Consider the following 26,088-nt stretch of genomic DNA (forward strand, 5'->3'; position numbering starts at 1 on the left):
TTTGCACCTGGGCTGTTGTGTGTCATGGGACTGTGTTTATGAGATGTATTCTCAAAAGCAGTATTCTAGCTTTTGAATTTTAAAATCTGACGTTTATGGCAATTGTTAAAATGAGGTTACCGTTTCCTACTGAATACTATCAACACCAAAAAAGAAGGAGGAGGTGGAGAAAAAAAAAAAAAAGAAAGAAACAAATAGTAGGGCATCCTAGCCATAGGGCATCTTTCTTGTCGGCAAATAAGAACTTGGAGCCAGCCTTGGGTGGTGGCCATTCCCCTCTGAGGTCCCTGTCTGTTTTCTGGGAGCTGTACTGTGGGTCTCAGCAGGGCAGGGAGACACCCCCTGGGCAGCTTGCCTGGGACTCTAGGCAGCCTCTATTTTCTCTGTCAGCTGTCCCTAGGCTGCTGCTGGGGGCGGTTGGGTCATCTTTTCAACTCAGGGCTCACTGCAGAGCCAAGGTGAAAGCAAACCCACCTGCCCTAACTGGCTCCTAGGCACCTTCAAGGTCATCTGCTGAAGACAGCAGTCTCACAGGTCAAGGCGATCTTCCAGTAAAGACCCTCTGCTCTGTGTCCTGCCCTCTAGAAGGCACTGAGACCAGAGCCGGGACAAGGCTCAGGGGGCTGCGACTCCTAGGGACTTGCAGACTAGTGAGAGAGAAAGAACATCGCAGTAGCCAAGCAGAACCAGGACAGGTGAGGCGCAGGCTGGCCTTCCTCTCCCGGCACGGTGTGGAGTCCTGCCCCGCCTCAGGGCTTTCCGGAGCTTGGATCCTCAGTAGACCTGGCCGCGGGGAGTGGGGAGGGAAGGGGTGTTTATTGGGCAACAGGGCGGGGCAAATCCCTGAATAAAGGGGCGCAGGGCAGGCGCAGGTGGCAGAGCCTTCGTTTGCCAAGTCGCCTCCGGACTTCAAACATGAAGCTTGTCTTCCTTGCCCTACTGTTCCTCGGGACCCTCGGTGAGTGCAGGTGCCTGTGGGCGCGCGCCGCCTGATGGGCGTCTCCTGCGCCCTGTCGGCTAGGCGCTTTGGTCCCTGTGTCCGGTTGGCTGGGCGCGGAGTCTCTGAGCCCCGCGGTCCCTGCGTCTGTAGCTGGGAGGCGGCCCAGACGCGGGGCCAGTCTCTTTCTAACCTGGGGAGGAACAGGAGCTGGGCTCCTCTAAACCGGGTCGGGACACGCCTAGCTCTCCGCAGAGCTTCTCAAAAGACCTCCCAGGCAACTGTCGCTTTGTGTCCCCGCTATGGATTTGGTCCCCATTATATTGTGATACGCGTTTTACCTGGGAGGAAAATTAGGCTCAGAGAGGGTGAATGACTAGCTCAAGGACCCTAGTTCAGATCCTAGCTCCTGCTGTGAGACCCCAGCAAGACAGAGCCTTTATGAGACTTAGTTTCTTCACTTAAAGAAACAGCCTAACCATGGGTCCACAGGGTTGTGAGCAGGAGATGGGGCATTCACCCACCTTCTGTGGCAGAGGGGTGGGGAGGGGTGCGGAGGGGTGCAGTGCTCCTGATGGAACCCTGTGTCAGAGAGTTTGAGAGGGAAATGTGAGCCGAACAGAAGGGAAGAGTAGAAGGAAGGAAACAATTGTTAGTTCCATAACCAAAGTAATTTCTTGGGTGCTCAGAGGGCACTCTCCAGCGCTGCACATTAGTGAGTGCGGAGCTCCCTGCAGTGCCGGCGGGGAGGGGAAGGTCCCAGGCCTCAGCAGAAAGGGCTGTGATGGGCATCAGGACTTAGGCAGTGGGAGGGGGCATAGTGAAAGCCCAGGTGTCACACCTCCCCAGCCCAGTGCAGCCTCCACCTGTCTTACGGCATCTACCTAAGGCGGGGAGCTTCCTGGATGGAAGTGGTGGCGGTGGATAGAGAACAGCAGTGTTATCCCGAACCCATCCTTGTGCCTGCCCTTCTGGTCTCCTGCTCCAAATTCCTTCTCTTGGGTGTTGGTCATCCTTCTCGTCTCTAAGACAGATTGGGACTGGCCAGGACCCGACTGTTCTCTTCCCCTCAAGCTCCCTGGCAAGTGGCCTGTTGCACAGGGTTAGGGCCACCTGGGAGGGGCAGGAGAGGAAGGAAGCCTTGCCTTCCTGGAAGTGGTCATGGGCTGTGGTCCAGGATTCTGGCTCAGAGTTGCACCGCTGGGTTTCATATTCACTTGGATCTTTGGTTGTTTGGGTGCCTACTGAGGTCTGAAGTTTGAATCCTGTAGTCAATTGGGATGGTGGCCTGCACCCCAAAGTGCCATTGAAACCCTTGTCCTTCCTGAGGCAATGGTGGCAGTTGCCCTATGGGATTCCTGCCCTGCTCCCCATGGGTGTCCAGGCTGACAGAAGTTGGGTGGGTGGGGCCAGCTGGATCTAAGCCATGTGAGCAGTGGGTGGAGGAGTCTGTCTGCCTAGCCCCCGGAGCCATGGGCTGGGAGGCACTCATGAGGTTTCCCATCAGTCTGAGCAGTCTGCCTGGGCCCTATCATGAGCTGTGTGGGTAGGTGGGGAGAGTAACTCCTGTCCTGGCCCCTGCCTTCAAGGCCAGAGCACTGCATGTCTGCCCAGAATGTAAGCTTTAGTCAGAGTCCAGCCAGGTCCAGTGAGCAGCAGTATTCACCTGACACTGAATACAAGTGCCGGGTTGAGGATTTTGGAGGGGCCAGACCCAGACCCACTTCAGGGAGTCACACAGCTTCAGAGCTGGGAGGTAAGAGCGTGGAGACTTCACCTGGTGTTTGCGGGGCTAGGGACTGGGAATTCTGGTAGGGCGCTCAGTGGTCCTTTAGTCACCCTGGTTCAGCTCCTCTTAGGGGAAGAAATGAACTCTGCCCACAGGTTCCCATCATTACTCAGCCCTCACCTCCAGCTTGAGGCGTGGTCTTCAATTTTACTCTCTCCCTTCATCCCCAGAACCCACCCATTACTAAGGTGATTTCTGATACCACCTCCCTATCCCTGCCCCCTTCTCTGTTCTCAGTGCTGTCCCCCCTCTCCACTCAGACCAGTCCTTCCCTGGTGCCTTCCTTGGCCACAGCTTCTCTGCCTGTTCTTGGGTCCCAGGTCTCAGTTCACTCTACCCCTGCCCTAGGGAGAGCTCCAGTTTCCAGCCTTTCCCATGAGTCACAGCTTCACTGCATCCTGTATAAGACCTCCCTGGATCAGCATTGGAGACTTTCCATGATCTGACCCAGACCCTTTTCTAACCCCATCTCCAACCTGTCTCTCACTTTGCCAACCTAAATAGGTAGGCTAGCCCAGTGGTAAGAGTAGGGGAGTTTAGTGTCTGACTGCTTAGGTTCAAGTCCTAGATCCAACACTTACTTATTAGCTATGGGAACTTCCACAAGCCACATAACTAGTTAAAGCCACAGTTCCCTCCCCTGGAGAAGGGAGATGTTGGCAGAACTCACAATACAGACATGTATGTCTTCATTAGTTGCTATTTGTTCTCTTTTAACACATTCACCATTCTTAGCTTCCTTCTTTTGGATTTTTGCCTCTCCAGTGAGAAGTAAAATCTAGTCCTGTCCGCTTACACATTCGTTGTGTGACACACAGTGCTGTGTATACAGCAGGTATCCAGTTAAAGCTTACTGGGTCACAAATGGCTGCATCTGATTGGGTTAATTCTCAGTGTAGGATAGTTCCATAAGGGCTTCCAAGGCAAGATTATATCCCCTGGGATTTCCCCGGGATGAGGGTGGGTGAAGGGGAGCAGCTGGGTGTCCCCAAACCCCTGCAGACTCAGCTTGGGAGTTATAGGCCTCTTGCCCACCCAAGGGCCGTGGGTGGCTCTCACCATAAGGGGATGGCTCAGAAATAGGAGGCAGCAGAGGCTGAACATTCTACCCCATAGCACATCCAAAGGGCAGAGGGCTTTTACAACTGTGTGTTTGTTTTGTTTTTCTTTGTTTGTTTGTTTGTTTTTGGTTTTGGTAACAGCTTTACTGAGGTATATTTTATATATCATAAAAAAATCACCTATTTGCCTACAATTCAATGAGTTTTAGTAACCTTACCGAGTGGTGCAACCATCACCATAAATCCGTTTTAGAACACTTTTATCCCCTCCAGTAAAGGTCCCTCATGTCTGTTTATAGTTAATCCTCATTTCTATCCCAGCATCAGACAACCACTAATCTATTTTCTTGTCTCTACAAATTTGCCTTTTCTGGACATTTCATACACATGGAATCATACAGTATGTGGTCCCTTGTGTCTGGCTTCTTTCACTGAGCATAAGTGAGGCTCGTTCATGTTGTGGGGCATGTTAGTAGTTCTTTTCACTGCTGAGTAGTATTCCATTGAATGGATGTACATTCACCAGTTATTGGACATTTAGGTTGTTTCCAGTTTTCTACTGTTCTGAATAACACTACTATGAATATTCATGCACAAGCCTTTATGTACGATAGGTTTTTATAATATTTCTTTTGGCTATATGCCTAGAAGTGCAATTGCTGGGTCCTATTGGAACTTTGTGCTTTACATTTTGAGAAGCTGCCAACCTGTTTTACAAAGTGGCTGCACCATTTTACATTCTCAGCAATGTATGAGGGTTTCCACTCCTCCACATTCTCACCGATACGTGTCATTGTCTGTTTTAGCTATTATAACCTGCTTAGAGGGTGTGAAATGATATTTTCTTGCATTTTCAATTTGCATTTTTTGACTAATGATATTGAGCACCTTTTCATGTGCTTATTGTCCGTTCATATATCTTCTTTGGTAAAATGTCTGTTCTTATCATTTACTCATCAAGTATTAAATCCTTTTTGATGTTATACTATCTAGCATTATGTCCTTAATTTCATTTTTAGATTGTTCTATGCTGTATGCAAAAATATGATCAATTTTTATATATTGATCTTATATCCTGTACTTGTTTGTTAATTCTAATAGTACTTTGTAGATTCTTCAGTATTTTCTACATAGAAGATCATGTTATCTGAAAATAAAGTCAGTTTTACTTCTTTCTTTCCAATATGGGTGTCTTTCATTTCTTTTCTTGCCTTATTGCTGTGACTAGAATCTCTAATACTGTTAAATAGAAGAGGTGAGAGTGGACACTCTCTCATCACTCCTGATCTTAGGTGGAAAGCAGTCAGTCTTTCATTATTTTAGTATAATGTTCATTGCAGGTTTTTTGTAGATGCCTTTTATCAGGCAACCAGGGAAGTAAATTCAATGCATCTCCCTCCCTAATAGCATGGATTTGAGTAACAAAAGCAGGCTCAACAGGAGAACCAGTCTTTCTGTACAGAGTGAATGGTGGTAGCTCAGGCACACCAACCAACCGATTTGTCTCCATTGACATTGACTTACCATTTACCTCAGCTACTAACCAAGTCAGGTATATTTTCCCTTGTTCTGTTGGCATTCCCTGGGAAGACATTTATGGACAAAACAGTCTAGAGAGACCTGGATTCTCAGCTGGGCTCCACACTGCTGAGTGGCGAGTCGCTCAGCCTCCTTAGGAGCCAATTTCGACGTCAGTAAAACAGGAGCAATGCCTCCTTTCCTGCCTGCCTTCCAGGTTCAAAGTTGCCAAAGCTGGTAGAAGAATTCCATAACCGATTTGAGGGATCACCATCATTTTTTAAGTAGTAGGAAACATGTCAAAGTCATAGGAATAAAAATAATCTAGAGGCACTTTCTCCTTTAATTTATTGAGAACCACAGACCTCTAGCCAATGCAGAGATCTTGTTAGTCCATCAAGATGCCTCCACTTGTGGAGAATGGCTGGCTGGACGTAGCCATGAAATGGAGAGGGAAGGAGGGCAGCTGAGAGAAAGGGAGGAGTCTGGAAAACTCGTATCAGAGGGTGCAGTGGTCACTGCCTCAGTCAGTGGTTGAATCCTTACTTCTTGTCCCCTCTCTCCCAGGACTGTGTCTGGCTGCCCGTAGGAGGAGTGTTCGATGGTGCACTGTATCCCAACCCGAGGCCACAAAATGCTCCCAATGGCAAGGGAATCTGAGAAGAGTGCGTGGCCCTCCTGTCAGCTGCATAAAGAGAGCCTCCCCCACCAACTGTATCCAGGCCATTGCGGTGAGTCAGTGCTGGGTGTTGGCTGGGACCAAGCTGAATGGAAGGGAGAGAGAAATGGAAAAACATAGAACATGGGATTTCCTTACTTCTTCCGCTTCACCTTTTGGGCAACTAAGTTGGGAGCTGTCCTCTCTCACAGGGAACCGTGCTATTTTCAGAGCAGAAAGAAAGGAGCTTAAGAGACCATGTGTGAGGAACCTGGGGCCTCCACATAAACTGTTAATAACAACTGTTCCAAAATGAAATGTAAGCACTTGTGTTTGATGAATACATAGGATCGGCAAAAAGCAAGGTTACCCAGAGAGGGAAATCCTCCAAAAGAGTTATGACCTTTAAACCCTGTGAGAAAGAAGCTTGTCCTGGTCACATTGCCACATCACATGGCTGGGGCAGGGCCTGCCAGGGTGCTGGGCATTAGAAAGACTTTTGTCCAAGACACTTTCAGAGAGAGAGAAAAGGGTATCATGACTTGTATATGATTTATGATTCCTTTTATTTTTTGAGATGTAAGATCTACTGAAATAATTTTTACTCATTCATTCAACAAATATATTCTGTGTACCTGCCATGTGCCATAATCATGTGTACTCAACTCCAGCAGAGTGGATAATGTATGTAAAAGTTCCCAAGGCAACTTCATAGGATTACCTTATAAATACAATGGAGTTATTAGAATAGTACTTAGGGAAAAATCTAGTTTAATCAATGTTTTAGGCTATTATTTTACAACTATTACCTGCATACAAACAGTACCAGCAGCTGGGTGCAGTGGCTCACGCCTGTAATTTCAGCACTTTGGGAGGCCGAGGTGGGAGGATCAACCGAGGTCAGTAGTTCAAAACCAGCCTGGCCAACATGGCAAAACCCCGTCTCTACTAAAAATACAACAATTAGCTGGGTGTGGTGGCACATGCCTGTAATCCCAGCTACTTACAAGGCTGAGGCAGGAGAATCACTTGAACCTGGGAGGGGGAGGTTGCAGTGAGCCAAGATCATGCCATTGCAGTCCAGCCTGGGTGACAAGAGCGAGACTCCATCTCAAAAAACAAAAGCAAAAACAAAAAACCAGTGCCACATCTCTTGCTTGTTTAAAATGCAGATTCCTAGGCTCTATTCTAACCTACTCAATCTGAATATATGTGAAAGAAGCCACAAAATCTGCCTTTTAAAATAAGATCTGTCTACAGCCATACCACCCTGAATGCATCTGATCTCGTCTGATCTCAGAAAATAAGATCCCTATTTGAAAGCGGTGCTACATACCATTCATGCAAATAAAATTGAGATAGATTAAATGGTTAAAAATAAAACTTGTATTATTGAAAAACTAGGGGGCAGGTTAACTAGCAGAACTGTATAGGAAATACAAATCTCTTAAACAATGAACTAAATCATGAAACAGACATTCTAAAATACGGAAAATGCAATTCATAGCCCATAGAAAATATTTAAATAAAAAATTTAGAAAGCACCAGAATGGATGAATATGCACCAGCTCTGACACATGATTACTATTTACACTCTATAAAAGAATAACTCAAGGCCGGGCGCGGTGGCTCATGCCTGTAATCCTAGCACTTTGGGAGGCCAAGGTAGGTGGATCACGAGGTCAGGAGATCAAGACCATCCTGGCTAAGATGGCGAAAATCTGTCTCTACTAAAAATACAAAAAAATAAAAAAATAAAAAAAATAAAAAGTTAGCCGGGTGTGGTGGCACTCTCCTGTAGTCCCAGCTACTCGGGAGGCTGAGGCAAGAGAATCGCTTTAACTTGTGAGGTGGAGGTTGTGGTGAGCTGAGATGGTGCCACTGCACTCCAGCTTGGGTGACTCCGTCTTGAAAAAAATAAATAAAAGAATAACTCAAATTGGAAAAAATGTAAAATCATAGAAGAAAAATGATATGAACAGAGTTACTAGTAAGAGGGAATTCATGATTAATAAAAAATACTTGTGAGATGTTCCCCTTACTAATCAGACCTGAGCAATTTGTTAGTACTCAAATTTTCTATAGTAATAACAGCTAACGAATGATAGCCTGCCCTGCTGGTGATTCAAGAGTGAAGCTGGTCCTCACGGGCAGTGCCATTCTGAGTTGGTATCATAAGTCTTCTGGAAGCAGAACGGCAACGGCAGCCGGAGTCATGGGGAGAAACGTGCTCCTCATCTGGGGGATTCCACCCTCACGTGCCTATGCAAGGACACAAGTGGTCACAAGGAAAAATACTGAGGACAAAGATATTCATGAAAATACAATCTTCACAGGCAATAGTTAGAAATAAATCCAAGTGCTAAACATTGGGGGAAATTATTCAATACACGATAGAACACCCACATTATGAGAAAACATTGTGCTGTCAACAAAATCAATAAAGGCTCTGCAGAAGTTAGAAAATGTATCCAGTTTTAGATGAATAAGCAGTCCACAAAATCTGACGTATCCCGGGGGTCCCCACCGCCTGGCTGCGGACTCGTACTGGTTGATGGCCTGTTAGGAACTAGGCCTCAGAGCAGGAGGTGAGCGGCCGGCTAGTGAGCCTGACTGCCTGAGCTCCACCTCCTGTCAGATCAGCAGCGGCATTAGATTCTCATAGGAGTGTGAACCCTATTGAGAACTGAGCATGCGAGGGATCTGGGTTGCATTGCCTGTGAGAATCCAATGCCTGATGATCTGAGGTGGAACAGTTTCATCCCAAAACCATTCCCCATCTGTCTGTGGAAAAATTACGTTCCCTGAAACTGGTCCTTGGTGGCAAAAAAGTTGGGGACCGCTGATCTATCCCACATTGCAAACCAAAGAAATATGTAATCATGTGGGAAGCAATGTGCAGAAATAGAGGAACATGGTTTCTTATGATAATTTTAGGATCTCTTAATAACCATATTTTCTATCCAATAAAATAGAACTTAAATGAATATAGAGCAAAAATAGAAAGCATCTAGAACAAACAACTTCCAATACAGATGACTGTGAAGGGTGTGATCAGGAGAGTGACACAGGCAGGCAGAGGAGAAAGAGGGCAGGTGCTGGACTCAGGAGTCAGAGAGCTGGTGCTCACTGTCCCGAAACAGGAGTCCTTGGCTCTCACCATCTCTCATAGGAAGTGAGTGGATGTGATGGAAAGCGGACCCCTTTGACGACCCTTCCAGCCATGGAGACTTTCTGAGGTCCTGAAGTCCCACTTGCTGGGTTTGGGTGAGTTTTTTGCTGAAGCCGGTCTGGCCTCTTTACTTTCAGGCAAACAAGGCCGATGCTATGACCCTTGATGGTGGTTTGATGTACGAAGCAGGCCTGGCCCCCTACAAACTGCGACCTGTAGCAGCGGAAGTCTACGGGACCGAAGAAAGTGAGTTCTGCCTGGGGTCCCAGATGCCATGGTGGGCCCAGCCTGTGCCCTGAGCTCTGTGGATTGGGAGTTGGGGAACATGTGGAGGTGGAGTTTCGGTCACATCACACATGCAGGGAATGGAGTCGCTGGGCTCTGGGCCAGATGAAGGCCGTTTCTCCTGATGCTGACCCATGACAGGAGGACACATGTGAACTGCGAGGAAACTGCAGCATAGCGTTCCCCCTTCCCACTGGAGACTTTTCAGAGGGGGTTGTTTTCGTACCTCTTGTCCAGGCTAAGAGCTTTCAATTCCATCTGCCCCATTGCAGAGCCACGAACCCACTATTATGCCGTGGCTGTGGTGAAGAAGGGCGGCCGCTTTCAGCTGAACGAACTGCAAGGTCTGAAGTCCTGCCACACAGGCCTTCGCAGGACCGCTGGGTGGAATGTCCCTATAGGGATGCTTCGTCCATTCTTGAACTGGATGGGTCCACCTGAGCCCATTGAGGCAGGTAAGATGGTTGGGGGATAGTGAGTGACCTCAGGCAGGGGACTCTACTCCAGTTGTAAGCACAGACCACACAGATCATGCAGGTGAAAGTGTGGGATGAATCAAGGTGGGGGTGAGACTGGCTGGCTTGTAACATCCTGCTGGCAGGATCTGTTACTCCAGCAGCCTTTGGGAGGCACAGCTGAGTCTGCTGTCAGCAGAGGTGCATGTCTCGAGCTCCCAGCCCCAGGACAGAGGCTCTCCTGCAGGGGTGGAGGAAGGAGCCCTGCCCACGGGGACCTCAGGATGGGAGGTGTAACCCGCTGTGGCCAGGGCCGGCTCACACTCTGTGGTCCACTTCTCTGTGTTTAACAGCTGTGGCCAGGTTCTTCTCAGCCAGCTGTGTTCCCGGTGCAGATGAAGGACAGTTCCCCAACCTGTGTCGCCTGTGTGCGGGGACAGGGGAAAACAAATGTGCCTTCTCCTCCCAGGAACCGTACTTTGGCTACTCTGGTGCCTTCAAGTGAGTGACCCTATCCCCTTCTCTTCAGTGGCCAAGTGTTCCGTGGCTTCAGGCCGGGAGGCTTTTTCTCTGGCCCCACGTAAAGCCCAGCCTGCTCTCGGGGACCAGAGAGGAGGTCTGGTTCTCCTACTGCTGTGTGTCCAACAAGAGTGCAGGCCTGCCCAGTGTGTGTTCCCCTCCAGCCTTCCAGGCCCACCCTTGCCCCCAACCTCTCACCAGCCCCCCGGGCAGTCACTGTGGCTGTGGGCCCTCCTGTCACCTCAGAGAGCCCTGAATCCAACTTGGCTCCCGTGTTGTCCTGGGTTCCTCATACTAATTTCTGCCCCCTCCCTAACCACAGCAGGACTGAAGGCTTCTTGTCATGAGATGTGCAGTCCTGGCTCCTGGTTGGGCAGGATGGCTGCAGTGTCCGGGCTGATGTCCTTCTACCCACCTGGGCCTCTCCCCACAGCTGAAGGACAGTGAGCAATGCCTGATTCGCCCCCATCCTCTCTGCCCCCACGCAGAGGCTGAGCTCCCCCTTTTCCCATTCTGTCTGCTGGCGCTAGGTGTTTTTGCAGAAGGGGGCCTCCGCGCTTCCCCACTGGCCAGGGCACACCTGCACACTCAGTCCTGAGGGAAAGAGTCAGATGAACAGGAATGCTAAGCCTTTACCCTCTTGGGTAGAGGCTTCAAAACTCTCTTGTATATAGAAAAAAAGTTTTGTCCTCTTAGCCCTCAAAGCAGAAGATGGGGGCCTCTGGACAGCACCTGAGCCCTTCTTCAGAATCCACCTGGAGGGAGCCCCTACCTTCCCAGCTGGGATGCCCCAAAGCCTCAGAGCCCTGCCCCACAGGGAGTGGAAACCCACAGGTGCTGAGTGCCAGGGTTGCTGTTCCACAGGGAGGGGCCAGGAAGGGGCTGCCCGTGCTTACCCCTGATGCTTTCTCTTTTCACAGGTGTCTGAGAGACGGGGCTGGAGACGTGGCTTTTATCAGAGAGAGCACAGTGTTTGGTAAGAGCAGGGTGATGAGCTGTGGGTTCTGCCCCCTTTTATCTTACCTGATCATGACTCTGACCTTTGAGCTAATTAGATTCCGAAGTTCATGGCAGACCATTTTCAAGATTCCTACAGGGCACAGCTCTGATTTTATGAGCTTTCATATTTTAAATGATCAGGCTTCTTTAAATTTCCTGTGCCCACTGCCTTTCTCTTCCCCTCATAGACACCCACGCCAAGGTGCTTGGCAATGCATCCTCCAAGATGTATGTGCTTGTGCAGAACAGATTGTGCTGGTTTGTGTTTCTGGTTTCTGAGTTCATAGAGGTTTTAGTGAGCATTAGAAACCCTGCTGCTCGGGTTTTCTGCTCAGCATTTTGTTTTAGAGGTTTATCAGTATTGTTGTATATGCGTCTAGCTCAAGGGTCCTAACAGTTGAGGAATATTCCGTGGAATAAGTCCACATTTTACTTCTCTGTCACCATAGTGATGGACAGACAGTGCTCTCGTTTCCTCTACCACATGTAGCCACATGACTGATACCTTCACATGTGTTCCTTACTGTCCTGCTGGACAGTGTCCCTCCTGGACCTATACTAAAGCACAATTGATGAGTATGTAGAGGCTGAACACACTGCACCCAGGACCAGTGGCCATAAGCCCACTACATTCCATGCAAGACCAATAGAGACAGAGACAGAGCTACTATATTCCAACAAGGACCACCAGAGAAAGCAACAGATACCCACATTCACTCAGGACCATCAGAGACACACCCCACATCCACCCAGGACCACCAGAGAAAGAGACAACACCCACATTCACCCAGGACCGTCAGAGACAGACCCTGCATTCATCAGAGGCCACCAGAACCAGGCCTCCACATGCACCCAGGGCCACCAGAGACAGACCCCACATGCACCCAGTATTGCTAGGCTGCTGTCTAGAAGGACAGTCTGCAAGTGTTCTAATTTTCCCACAACTTCACTTAGAAGTATTTTTTGACTTTCATAGTTTTGTCCGAATGATGGTTGTAATGCAATAGATAGTTCGTTGTTGATTTTAATTTTCATTTCTCTGACATCTGTTGAGTTTGATCATCTCAACCTATTTGCTAGCAGTTTGGGCTTCCCTTTCTTATTTTGTGACATTTGACTACTTTTTAAATTGAGTTTCACATCTTGTTTCTGCATGATTTTGATTCAAGGACAGAAGTTCCTTCTATCTAGGTATCAAACCATTGCTGATTTTAAACTTCAGTAAAATCTTTTCTCACTCAAAAATCTGACAACGGCAGTCTTTGTTGATCAAAAATCCTTGATATTGATAAGGTCAAATCCACAAGCCTCGCCCTGTTGGTTTGTAGTTTTGAGGTCTTTCAAAGATGCCCTTCTTCACACCCAAATCATAATTATTTCCTACAATAAGATTTGAAGATCCCCTTCCTCATCTATGTATATGTGCTCTACCTAGAAAATTAGATATGGATTTGGCTTTTGCATTTTATCCCCTTTACAGTGAGGCAATTTTCCTTACAATAAAAACTATACAAAATTATCTTTTTTCTACTGATATGTGAAGCCAATTCTACACCAAGTTTGTATATATCTGAGTGGACCAGTTTCTGAGCTATTTTGTTTCATTGGTGTATTTGCATTTTTTCTGCTTTTGATATTGTGACTTACATGGGTCTTACTATCTGGTGGAGAGAACAGAGAGAGAGAGAGAGAGAGAGAGAGAGAGAGAGAAAGCCAGTGAGAGGAAGAGAGAGAGAATGAGAGAGACCTCCTTCTCCCCTCTCACTTTATTATTCCTTTTCAAATATACTGAGCTAAAACTTCAGAATTATTTTGTTGAATTTCTGGAAATTTTGATTGGAATTGTATTGAATTTGAATTGTTGCATGAAAAATCAGCATATTTATAACATTAAGTTGTCCAGTCCATGGTGATGCTAAATTTCCCCCATTTGATCACATTTCTTTTTAGCTTCTTTGATAGAACTAAACTTCTTCCTTTATGAGTCTGATGTGTCTTTGTGGGAGGCTAATTATAAGCTACTTAATGGTTTTAGTTGCTATTGTAACATCTTACAGTCCACATTGGTTTCTATTTGGTTATTGTTAATGAGGATAACATCAGATTTTTGTAGGTTGCTCTTATAACTTGTTACTCCTCTGAACTCCCTTGTTAGTTGTATTAGTTTCTGTTGGTTTTGTTGTTTTTTTTGTAGATAATTATATCATCTTTTTAAATAAGAGTTTGTCTTTTTCCTTCCAGTGTTTATATCCTTTATTTTGTAAATTGTGTGATCCAGTTGTCTAGAATTGTGTTGGCATTGTACTAGTGGGCATCTTTGCCTTGTTCCTGATTTTGCGGTGAATGTCTAAATTTTCTTCTTTTAGTAAGATTTTTGCTGTAGATATTTTGATTAATGGCATTTATCAAGTCAATAACTTATGGCCCGGCGTGGTGTCTCACCCCTGTAATCCCAGCACTTTGGGAGACTGAGGTGGGTGGATCACATGGGGTCAGGAGTTTGAGACCAGCCTGGCCAACATGGTGAAACTTCATCTTTACTAAAAATACAAAAATTAGCTAGGCATGAGGGCGTGGGCTTGTAATCCCAGCTACTCGGGAGGCTGAGGCAGGAGAATCTCTTGACTCCAGGAGATGGAGGCTGCAGTGAGCTGAGATTGTACCACTGCATTCCAGGCTGGGCAACAGAGTGATACTCAGTCTTCAAACAAACAAATAAACTAACAAAAAGGTTACCGGTTCTATCTATCACTATTTTTCTGAGACTGAAAAAAAGCATACACACACACACACAAATAGATGTTGAACATAAACAGTCCTTCTGCGTCTATTGAGATGAAGATGATCTCATGGTTTTCTTCCACTAAATGCAGATTACTTTAGTTTTTTTTTTTTTTTTTTTTTTTTTTTTTTTTTTTGCTGTTCAGCCATTCTTTTGTTAATAGAATAAACTGATAAGCCTTCATCCCAATCTGTTAGTTTTTTAAATACTCCGTGGGACTGAGTTAGCTAATTCGTTATTTATAATTTTTGCATTTATGTTCGTAAGTAAAATAAACCTTTAATTCTTCCCTCCTGTACTTTCTCTAATTTTGACATCAAGGTTGTACTAATCTCATAAAATGACTCAGACAAGTTTTTTTTAATCACTTTACACATTCTGAAGCAATTTATATATGATCTTCCACATTTGCCTGAACTCACTCATGAAACCATTCTTTCCCTTCTTTTGATATACTCAGTGTTGGAAAGTGACTCACCTTCCTGCCTTATTTCCTGCCTTATCAACATTTTTGTCATTTTTCTTCTTCCCAGAGATGTGGGTAAGGGAGTAACCCTTGGTGGCCCCCTGGGCTTGTCTCTACAAAGTGACTTTTCCAGGCAGAGATGCTGCAGAAACAGACGGGTCTGGTTCGGCCTTTCTGACCTGCAGGGGAACCGCAGGGCGCCCTGAGTGATTTAGGAAAAGGATGACACTTCGGCTGCCCCCTGAAGCTTTTGGGGCACTACCTTTACCTTTCTGAGTGTTCTGGAGCAAATCCCTGCCTTTCTGACCCTCAGTTTTGTGAGTTGTGCAAGATGTCTCCCCAAACTCAAAATTCTGTGGGGAGAAGGAGAACTACAGTTCGTGGGTACTGCTGGAGTTGGCTCATCTAGGCTCCCTCCCACCTCCCCTTTCCTGCAGAGGACCTGTCAGACCCGGCTGAAAGGGACAATTATGAGCTGCTCTGCCCAGACAATACTCGGAAGCCAGTGGACAAGTTCAAGGAGTGCCACCTGGCACGGGTCCCTTCTCATGCCGTTGTGGCACGAAGTGTGAACGGCAAGGAGGACGCCATCTGGGAGCTTCTCCGCGAGGCACAGGTATCTTCACCCATAGTCCTCCCCACTTGCTTGGATTTGGGGGGCGGAGGGCAAGGTTCCTTACTTCCCTGACTTCTGCCACTCTAGAAGTCCTGTAGCCTTGCTGCAGGATAGCACACTAATGCATTGGGCTGCTTGCCCAGGCTGTACTCTGGACAGCAGAAGCAATGGAACTCCTCTGCCACACCGACTGGCAGTGTCTTATGATGGGAGCAGAAGCAGGGGGTGGTCGATGCAATCTTCCCAGGGCCCTAAGGTGCTTGAACCTCAGCAACTCTTCAAAGAATGAGCCATAGCTGCTGGGTCTCTGGGATGGCACGAGTCCCTCTGCAGGAGGGTCGCAACTGAGGCTCCTGCTCTCAGTTAGAATGATCCCAAAGCTCCAGATACTCTTTTTTAACATCTTTTTTGTTTCCTCCATATTTACCATTGACACCATAATTCTATTTTTTCTTAATTAGGAGAAGTTTGGAAAGGACAAGTCACCAGCGTTCCAGCTCTTTGGCTCTCCGAGAGGGCAGAAGGATCTGCTGTTCAAGGACTCCGCCATCGGGTTTTCGAGGGTCCCCCCGAGGATCGATTCTGGGCTGTACCTTGGCTCCGGCTACTTGACTGCCATCCAGAACTTGAAGGAAAGTGAGTGAGCCCAGGAGGGTCCTGAGGGCCGCCTGGTGCGGTCTTCTACTTCCCAGCAGGTGGCCCTACTTTGTGGCGGTCACTGCTTTTCCCAGCCACTGTGGGGTCATTGTGGAGGTTTGATGCAGGTGTGGGTGTCTTCTGCGAATGAGGTCAGGTGTCTCTAAGAGAATACTCTGGCCACCCAATCAGTGCACACTAGGCTCCCCAGGCTTGGCAGAAAAATCAATTTGCCTCCTATTAAGTGAGAAACATGAACATGAACCAAGAGAGCCAGGACCCCTTCTGGATGAATCCGGAGGCCTGGTGGAACACCCCCACTTCCCAGGCCCAGGCCTTGAACTTAGTTGGGGACACCATGGTGGGGGAACTCAGCTATGGCTCCTCCTCTGATGGGGGGCTGGGAGTGGGAGTCTGGGGGAACCCAGAGGCTGCACTGTAGTTATTGGTGGTGATTGCAGGTATTAGGGGAAGTCAGGGCTGGGCTCAAGGTCCCCTAGGCCATCTCTTGGGGCTGTCACTGGTCTCTGGGTCATGGAACTTTTATCCTTAGAGACAGACACAATAGGCACCTCCTGACACTAAAGATTAATGGATAGATTAGAATCCAGGGAACTTCTCCAAAGGAACAGAAACGGGAAACACAGGGAGCTCTGTGGGCCTGAAGAAGGCGCTTGGAGCTGAGAAGTGGAGGAGGAGAGGGCATGGGTCCACACGTCCACACATCTACTGTAGCTCCTGTCCCAGGGAGGGTCTGGGCAGGACCCTGGCTCTGGGGAGGTTGGACAACCTGGCAAGGTTCAGGTTGCCCGGCCAACCTGCGGTCTTCCCTCTGGCAGGTGAGGAGGAGGTGGCTGCCCGGCGTGCGCGGGTCGTGTGGTGTGCAGTGGGCCAGCAGGAGCTGGAAAAGTGTGACCAGTGGAGTGCCCTGAGTGAAGGCAATGTGAACTGCTCCTTGGCCTCCACTGCGGACGACTGCATCGCCCTGGTGCTGGTAGGGGGCTCCATCCCAGGGGTGGGCGGCTGGCCCTGTGGAAGACCCAGGGCCTGAGCATCTGCTTAAAGTGAAGTCAGCAGTCAAAGAGGTCACATGGGCCCGAAGGAGGCAGGGACACCTGGAGGGTGTGCTCAGGGACATGCATCGTTTTAGGTTCAAAAAGCGGTTTACTGTGGGTTTCCCACTCCTCTAATTATAAGAACAACTCAGGATTATTGTAAGGAATTTGGAAAATATGGAAAGGTATGATGTTAAAACAACAACAAACCCCCCCAAACCACCTGTGATCTCACACAGAGGGACAGACATGGTTAAAGTCTGGCTAATTCTCCATTCCAGTATTTCTCTGTGCGTCTACAGATATGCATGCAACAATAATGAAGTGTTTCAGTGATGTCGTTTTTAAGCCCTTTTCACTAAACAGCATATAATGGACATTCTTCCACATGAATGTTTACTCTTAGAAAACATTAATTTTTCTTTTTTTTTAAAGAGAAAGATTCTTGATCTGTCACCCAGGCTGGAGTGCAGTGGTACTACCACAGCTCACTGCAGCCTGGAACTCTTGGGCTCAAGTGATCCTCCCATCTCAGCCTCCCAAGTAGCTGGGGCTACAGGCATACGCCACCATGCCTGCGTTATTATTATTATCATCATTATTTTTGCAGCAACAGAGTCTCGCTTTGTTGCCCAGGCTCGTCTTGAACTCCTGGGCTCAAGCAATCTTCCTGCTTCGGCCCCTCAACGTGCTGGGATTACAGGTGTGAGTCATAGCACTCAGACGAAAACATTTTTTAAACATGCTTCCAGGGTATCTTTTATGTGAATACGGCTCAGTTTAGTCATGCTCCCATTCCTCTTTGTCCCTTACTTTGCTATTATCAATAACCCTGTGGTGAGCATTCTTGAGTAGAGATCTTTGTCCACATCTTTATTTTTAATATAGTTGTAAAAAATTTTACTGGGCCAAAGAGGTCATTTCATACTCTTAATGAGTCCATGACCCTGTGTTGCAGTCTGGACTTGTTCATTCTGGTGGTGGGCCAATGTGATGGCTTCAGCTTATGTGTCGGACAACTTCTGTGTAGCGCTTGGAGCGCAATGAGTTCAGATTAGATGAAGCCAGCTGTTCCCATCAGTGTCCTCAGTGAGTGAGACTGCTCCAGGAGGGTGTCCCCAAAGTGCCAGGGGGCACAGAAAAGGTTTTGCTCAGAGGACAGAGGATTAGTGCAAGCTGTGCCTGGTCTTTCCAGTTGAATTGATAGCCCACAAAGCAGGCAGGGCTGCAAGAGAATTAGAGGTGCACATGGTGTTCCCTCTGGGTGCTCAGTTCGAACAATCCATCTCTTTCTGCTGTTTCACTGGTCACCTGACAGAAAACCATTCTCTCAGAGAGCTGTACAGACAGGCAGGATGAGATGCAGCCTCCCTGTGGTGCTGGAGATCTGCTCTGTCTTTGCAGAAAGGAGAAGCTGATGCCATGAGTTTGGATGGAGGATATGTGTACACTGCAGGCAAATGTGGTTTGGTGCCTGTCCTGGCAGAGAACTACAGTAAGTGGAGTTAGCATTCTCTGGTGTATTCCCTCTGGGTCATGGGAGTGGGGCAATGAGTAATCCCATTTGATGAATGCAGGTGAAACGTTATGATGGACAGATACATTCAAAAGGGAGAATCAGGGAAAGAAGAAGGGAAAGGGGCCGTGTCATCCACAAAGGCCTATTGTGTTCAGAACTAACAAGGGACAGATTGGTTTTATCTTCTTAATTTTTCAGAAGATCTTAGTGAATGATAACATACAAACAGAAAAGTGCACATAAATGTACAACTCATTACACTTCACACACTGTATAGTCCATGCACTCGGGCCCAGATCAAACGCTGTGCAAGTTTCAGAAGCCCCCTGTGTCCTCCTGTCCCCCACCCCCTTACTCCTACAAGGGAAGCCTCTCTCCTGACTTCTGAGGGTGCAGGTCTAAGTTTGTCTATGTTTTAAACTTCATGTTAAAGGAGTTGCACAGCATGTGTGTGTGTGTTTTTTTGGTCTGGTTTCTCTTGCTCATCTTTATGCATTTCATCCACCTAAGCGTGTAGTTGCAGACTGTTCAGTCTCGTCACTGTGTGAGTCTACTGTGATTATTCAGTCATTTGAGTGTGAATGGGCATTTGAGTAGTTTCCAGTTGGTGGCTGTTGTGAATAGTGCCACTGTGCATCTCTGTGCCATGTCTTTTGGTGACCATATAGACGCATTTCTCCTGCATGGAACTGCTGGGACGGTCTCTTTGGATTTGATGCTACATCATTGAGATTTAAAAGTTTGTGGCTTCTCACTACATCTGAGCGGATAATGATGTCTTGCTTGTCTTTATTCTTTCAGAACCCCAACAAAGCAGTGACCCTGATCCTAACTGTGTGGATAGACCTGTGGAAGGTGAGTTGGCATTAGCCACTTTCAGGGTCAAGGATAAATTCTTGTTGCTAGAAGAGGAAGTGGCAGGAACTGTAAAAAATAGAAAGAATTGCAGCCCTAGAAGCTATAGGGCTCTAGGAGCCATAATTTAAAGGGTGCAAATAATTTACAGAGGAATAGTTCCAATGAATGTTTATATTGACCTTCACACTTGGCAAAGAATATCCACATAGTCCCTCATTGTGTCCTGGTCATGGACTAGGGGGTGCTACTCCCCCCCTCATGGGGATGAGGAAACAGTGGCACCGACAGACCCCAAGTGCCCAGGATCTCACTCACAGCCACAGGTAATACTGTGGTAGATCCTGGTCTTGACCCAGGGTCCCTCGTGTCAAATCCAGTGCTCTGTGCACCACTCCCCCTGCCCACCAGAGCTGGTGCTTGCTCAGTTTCAGAAGAGACTTGCCCTTGGTGGGTGTCTGTCAGATGCATTCTCTCAGGAGGACAATGGCAACCATGTTGAGTTCAACCGGTACAGGGCTGGTTCAGACTCACCTCAGGCCGGTCCCTGGAGAAATGCGCCCCTACACCCACACAGCAGTTACTCGGCTGGATGTGGGTGCTCTTGCCTGATGCACACCGTGGTTGGTGATTTATGTACTGTTGGGGTCACTCTTGTTGTTTATAGTGTTTGTTGCTTTAGAAGCTTCCACTGAGAGACGCGTTGCTGGTTTGTAACTCAGGGACATTGTGTGGCTGGTTGAAGACAGTCCCCTGTAATCACTAAAAGAATCAGCTTTTCTTACTGTTTTATTTCATAGCTCAGATCAATGTCACCTTAACATAAGGCAGCAGCTTATGCTTTCTCGGTCTACCTGAAAAGGTCAGTTCTTTGTGGGAATCATTGCCTGGTGATGCTTCGTGGCCTGCTTTGGCCTGGGCTGCAGACAGCTCCACTGGAATCCACATGCCGGGCCTCCTGGAGGTTAAGGCTTGTTTTTCTGTCGTCTGTTATGCCAGGATATCTTGCTGTGGCGGTGGTTAGGAATTCAGACACTGGCCTTACGTGGAACTCTCTGAAAGGCAAGAAGTCCTGCCACACTGCGGTGGACAGGACTGCAGGCTGGAACATCCCCATAGGCCTGCTCTTCAACCAGACGGGCTCCTGCAAATTTGGTAAGGAGTCCCAAAAGTGTGGTGGGTGGGCCACCCTGGAGGTAGTGCTGTGGAACCTTAGCAAAGGGAGGGGAGGGATTTGCAGGCTGATAGTGACGCCTCTTCCGGCATAAGAAAATTCCCCCCGTGGCTGCCCCTTGGAGGCGTGGGTGCACTGGGGGCTTCCCTGCACAGCACTTCCCATGCCCCACTCACCCTACCCCAAGATTAAAGATTGGAATATCTGCCTATTTCGCTGCACCCTAAGAATAAATGCAAGTTCCAAGATGTACAAATGCTTTTTAGCTCTTGGAGCTCTAGACCTAAATTCCTCTTAAACTCTGGCTTCTTAGCTTGGGGAAAGGTGTCTGCCTGCCTCATGAAAGGTGACTCCTGTTACTAAGCAAAACTGACTGCTTACTCTACACAGCAAGGGAGCCTGAATAAGACCTCAAGAGTCTGGCTCCACCTGCTTCTGGAGTTTTCTCTCCCCACCACACCCTGCACTCATCTTAGTCAGCATAAGCCATGCCCCCCCGTGGCGTGGTGTGTAGCACCTCCTCAATGAGACTCCCCTCTTGTATGGGCGTCTCCTAGAGCAGGGGCTCCACTGCACTGGTTTTGATCATGGCTGGGGCACGCTTTCATGTGGCTCTGCTCCTCACCAGCTCCATGGTAGCCTCTGAGCTGTAGGGAAACTGCCAGGATGGGGTGGGAACCCCCAACTTTTCCCGAGGTTGACACATAGTGTGGTTCTTCCAGCAGCAGGGGTTGTGGGAGTCTGATAATGGGTGACATTTGCTCAGTGGGGCAGAGCTTTCTTGTCACCTTTGTTTATTCTTTCTTGGGTTAAATCATACAATGAGTGAATTCAGATCAGGTTCAGCTGCAAGGAACAGAAAACTCCTGAAATAGTAGAGGCTTAAACAAGACAGAAGTTAATTTCTGTGTCATGTAGTCCAGAGGTGGTCTGCCTAGGGCCGGTATTAAGACAATGTGGTGTCTGGAACCTGGGCTTTAATCATCTGGCTACTCTGCCATTTGTATGGCTTCTGTGCTCAAGGTTACCTCATGGCCTACATTGCGTCTGTAAATCCAGTCCCTGCTTCTGCATTCCATGTGCAGGATGAAAAAAGAGAAGAGAGGGCAAAAGGCATGTACCAATTGTCTTTCAAGGCTGTTTCTAAGAAGCTGGCATCCAACTCTCCTGCTGACATTTCACTGGCCAGTAGCTACCCATATACCCATAAGAGCCCCAGGGAGTCTGATAAGTCTAGTCTTTATACAAAGGGCCAGGCACCCAGATACAAAGCAGGGTTTCCATTACTGATGAAAACAAAATCAGATCCTGGACTAGGCAACTCGCAGGCTCTGATGCACACGGCCACCATGGTCATGAGCTGAGTCCCCAGCAAGAGGCTGTGATGATGGGACCCTCCAGGCAGCCACAGCTGTCATCCCCAGACTTAGTTGGGTGTCCATCAATGCCTACAGTCTGAATGAAACTTTTCTGCTGGGTCCTATGTTGGTGACAACATGTCGCTTTGTGATGGTGAGTGTGTTCTATCCGGACTGCTGTCTTGGGGAGTCTAATGAACGGAAACCAACCTGCATCAGCTGTTAGGTAAAGGCCATTTGTGTGGACTCAGGTTGGAAGAACTGACTCCCCCTGTTCCTTCTCTCCAGATGAGTACTTCAGTCAAAGCTGTGCCCCTGGGGCTGACCCAAGATCTAATCTCTGTGCTCTGTGTATTGGCAATGAGCAGGGTGAGAATAAGTGCGTGCCCAACAACAATGAGAGATACTACGGCTACAATGGGGCTTTCCGGTGAGTCTGTGACTGAGCTCCATCAGGATGGGGCCTCACCTCATCCCTCAGCATGTTGACATTGCAGTTCTAAGGGGCCAGATGTGACCTGTCACAGCAGAGTGGGGGCTCATGGGTGGCCCCAGTGAGGGCTGTCCCCACCACACCCACCGCCCTGGAGCGTGGAGGCTGGCACCAGGGCTGTCTCACCTCAGCTCCACAGTGCTTCTCCCTGTGGCTTTGAGCCAAGATCAACAGCAGTAGCCTCAATAGCCTCGTCCTGAAAATCCAATGGGTAGAGTGTGGTGCCCTAAGTGCTTTCTACAGTTTCATTTATGCGGGAGAATTCTCTTTCTCATCGCCGCCCCCTCTCTTCTCATCTAGGTCACCATTATGTTGTAGGTTTTCCCTTTTCTCTGACTTTGGCCTTGGAAATGGCAAAGAGATAGCAGAATTGCAGTGTTATTCTCCAGTAACGAAGCGAAAAATAAGCCAAAAAACAAGTTTTCAGAATTCACAAATTATAATCACTTCGTGATTTGTAACCACACCCCACGTTTTACAGCGCCCTTCATCTGGGCGTTGCTTCTCAGGGGCACGATTTACCGGTGTGAAGGGCGCAGAGAGGATCTTCCCGGGTTGCTTTTCCTCCATTTGCAGAGAGTACATTTCACCACCAGATGGCGTCACGTGTCTGAGGGTGTCTTTGAACTTTTTAATATAAATTCAACTGCCTTGTTCCAGTGATGAAATGACATAAAAGTGGCTTTTGCTGTACTCTGAGTGGCTCATAAAAAACCCAAAGCAAAAAAAACTTTTGTGAATGTATAAAAATATCTTTAAGGGACTAAGGATTTGCAAATGGAAATGTGATTCTACTCAGAAATGCTGAACACACGTCTCACAAGAGCCCGAAAGAATGGTGTGCTCTTCTGTTTTTTTCAGACCTGCAGCAAGGTATTAGTTCCCTGGAAACACCCACATTTTAATATTCCTATTTATGCTGGAAGAAAATTCCTTGTTTTTTGTTTAAATTCTATCTAGAATCTAGATTGGGGAAATTTATAGCAAAATAATTAAACGCTGAAACCAGTGTCTTACCCCTTTATTTCTATGATCCTTATAATGCTGGTTCTTAATTTTTAACTTTCTGCTGACTCTGTACTATAGAAGAAGATCTAGCCTCTCACACTGCCCCCTGCACCTCTTCCACCCCACAACCACAAACTTCAACTCTTCAGCACCCAACATGCTAATATCATATTCAGTACTTACGACTGTGTAAGCGTTATTCTCATGTTATATTTCGCTTATTGTACAAATTTTGTTTACTCTGGAGTTCATAGGTGTCTTTTCTTATCTGCTTAATTTTCTGCACTTGAAAAAAAAAAAACAACACTACTTCATCCCAAAACTCTCTGCCAGTAATGTAAATCTTCTAACAACATGCACATACACACACACACGCACACACACACACACACACACACACAGTGGGTGCTATCGCAGTTTCATCATTTACTTGGAAGTGCTGCTCCGGAATGTGTCCATCTTCCTGCTGCAGTTTGGATTGGTTGCTCTACAGGCCACCTGCACATCTGTGGTCCTGGGGGTCCTGTTGACCATTATTCTGGTGCTTCACTTTGTCTTCATGTTAGATTGCCTGTTTCCTGGATTGTATATCTTTAGCTTTCTTGGTTTTGTAATGTCTTTTATGTAGGGTTTTAAAAGGAGGACAGGTACACCTGTGTTCAATCTGCCATTATAAACAGTAAATTCCTAGAAATAGTTGTCTTTTAGATGTGTACTTCTGTATTTCAGTTTTTGGAATGCATATTACAAATATTTATGAAAGCCCTATGAGTTTCTCTTCTGTAATTATGTGCATATTTTCTGGAACATTTTAGGTGCCTGGCTGAGAATGCTGGAGACGTTGCGTTTGTGAAAGATGTCACCGTCTTGCAGAACACTGATGGTAGGTGAAGGTGTTTCCTTTTCTCCTTCAGAGCAGAGTCTTTGGCATCACAACACATCTTAGTGTTCAGGTTTGCCTTTGGGAAGGTTTTATAACACTTTCCAGATTTTTGATTAAAAGAACTCCAAAATTCTTTGTCTCAATAGACAACATGATAACATCTGTAGGTGTCATATGGATTTTGAAACCAAATTCATACACACTCTCTCACACACACACACACACGCACATACACTCACACACACACAGATACTAGCCATGCTCAGTAGCAAATGTCTCCCTGGCTTCGTCTAGTCAACCACAGAAACACGCCGTCTGCCCTCATGCATGAGATCAGGCATGCCTGTTGGAAACTGTGGATGATGCTGCAAAACTGGGTGAACACATGCAAATGAAGGCTCCCTTTATGAAAAAGGAAGTAGAGGCCTTCATTCATCCCCATGTGAGCCTTGGTCTGGAGACTCCTTGGGAGTTAGTGGGAACAAAATTACAGGTGGTTGCAGATGACGGAAGATAATCTTCCAGTCAATGTTTGAACAATCACTCTCTCTTCTGGTCCTCAGCCATTTGCTACCTTCCAATCTGTCTCTGTCTCCTTAGCCCCACTTCAGCATTCCCACCCCCTAGTCTCAGCAGGTGACTTGCTATTTTGTTCCCTGAGAAAGAACTGCCTCCACTTTCGGCCTCCCTCCTTCAGCAATCACTGCAGTCACAGTCACTTCTCCCTTCTGCTTTTGCCCCTTCTAGAGTCTCTTGGGATGGAGATTAAAACCAGACATGTAAATCTGAAAGTATTTCAGTATGAAATAGAGGAATCCAAGAGAATGAATAAAGTGCTTTCTTAAAGGGAGAGGGCAGAGAGACAAGCAGGAGCCTGAACAATGAGCCTGTATCTGCACAAAGTAGACATGCATACAATTACATTTAGAATTTACAAGCCATTCACTAAAGTAATCTCCAGGGATCAGATTGATGTCAAATTTAATTTTAACTTTCTCTGGTACTTTGCAACTGTATTTTGTTAGAATTGACTATATATATTTGATAAACCTACAAAAGTTCCTTTCCTTTCTCTGGTTACACTAATAGCATTTGAATATGAAAGGGAAGAGAAACCGATTTCTCCTTGAATGTAAACCATCTATTCTTTTTCTGGAACTCACTGAAAAATATGGCATAGGTGGAGGGTTTTCTTCTTTAAAAAAAATAAGAACTCGTAACAGCTTTATTGAGGTAGAATTCATATACTAAAAATATCCACCCATGCAAAGTGTACAATACAGTGATCTCCGGCACATTCACAGAGTTGTGCAGCCATCAACACAGTCCAACTCTAGAACGCTTGCATCATCCCATAAAGAAACCCCTGCGCATATTATCAGTCATTGCCCCATCCTTCTTCAGCACTGGGGACCATCAATCCACTTTCTGTCTCCATAGGTTGGCCTATTCTGGACATTTCATATACATGGAGTAATATAATATATGGTGGGTTTTTTTTGAGATGAGGTCTTGTTGTGTTGCCCAGGCTGGTCATGAACTGCTAGCTTCAAGTGATTCTCCCAGCTTGGCCTCCAAAGGGCTGGGATTACAGGCATGAGCCACTGTGCCCAGCCTATTACGTGGCCATTTGTGACTGGCTTCTTTCACTTAGCATCGTCTTCAAGGTTCATGCATGTTGCAGCATGTACCAGAACTTCACTCCCTTTTATTGCTGAATAACATTCCACTGCATGGACACAGCACTCATATTTGGTATCTTTGAAGTTTGTACAGCTTGTGTAGGACAAAGCTCATTTTCTCTTCCTCACATCACCACAACCCCAGTGTGTGCATTTGAGAGGTCAGTG

The 26,088-nt window shown here is 47.1% G+C and overlaps 1 protein-coding gene across 2 annotated transcripts in view; it reads left to right on the forward strand.

The window, feature by feature from the left end:
* The first annotated feature begins 842 nt into the window (after nucleotides 1-842).
* LTF (lactotransferrin) overlaps nucleotides 843-26,088 on the forward strand; it is a 28,843-nt gene continuing 3,597 nt past the window's right edge. The window contains exons 1-14 of one of the 2 annotated variants that reach the window (XM_007983959.3): nucleotides 843-958; nucleotides 5,873-6,036; nucleotides 9,273-9,381; nucleotides 9,693-9,875; nucleotides 10,229-10,376; nucleotides 11,315-11,370; nucleotides 15,079-15,257; nucleotides 15,719-15,893; nucleotides 16,733-16,887; nucleotides 18,353-18,443; nucleotides 19,269-19,322; nucleotides 20,322-20,477; nucleotides 22,143-22,284; nucleotides 24,171-24,238. In XM_007983959.3, the coding sequence (XP_007982150.2) occupies nucleotides 916-958; nucleotides 5,873-6,036; nucleotides 9,273-9,381; nucleotides 9,693-9,875; nucleotides 10,229-10,376; nucleotides 11,315-11,370; nucleotides 15,079-15,257; nucleotides 15,719-15,893; nucleotides 16,733-16,887; nucleotides 18,353-18,443; nucleotides 19,269-19,322; nucleotides 20,322-20,477; nucleotides 22,143-22,284; nucleotides 24,171-24,238 (1,723 nt within the window). In that variant the 5' untranslated portion in view covers nucleotides 843-915. Of the gene's footprint in view, nucleotides 959-2,425; nucleotides 2,694-5,872; nucleotides 6,037-9,272; nucleotides 9,382-9,692; nucleotides 9,876-10,228; nucleotides 10,377-11,314; nucleotides 11,371-15,078; nucleotides 15,258-15,718; nucleotides 15,894-16,732; nucleotides 16,888-18,352; nucleotides 18,444-19,268; nucleotides 19,323-20,321; nucleotides 20,478-22,142; nucleotides 22,285-24,170; nucleotides 24,239-26,088 lie in introns of those variants that run through there. The other variant, XM_038004060.2, reaches the window with a different exon arrangement.

The sequence above is a fragment of the Chlorocebus sabaeus genome, chromosome 22 (genome assembly GCF_047675955.1).
Source record: "Chlorocebus sabaeus isolate Y175 chromosome 22, mChlSab1.0.hap1, whole genome shotgun sequence".
NCBI classification, from domain to species: domain Eukaryota; kingdom Metazoa; phylum Chordata; class Mammalia; order Primates; family Cercopithecidae; genus Chlorocebus; species Chlorocebus sabaeus.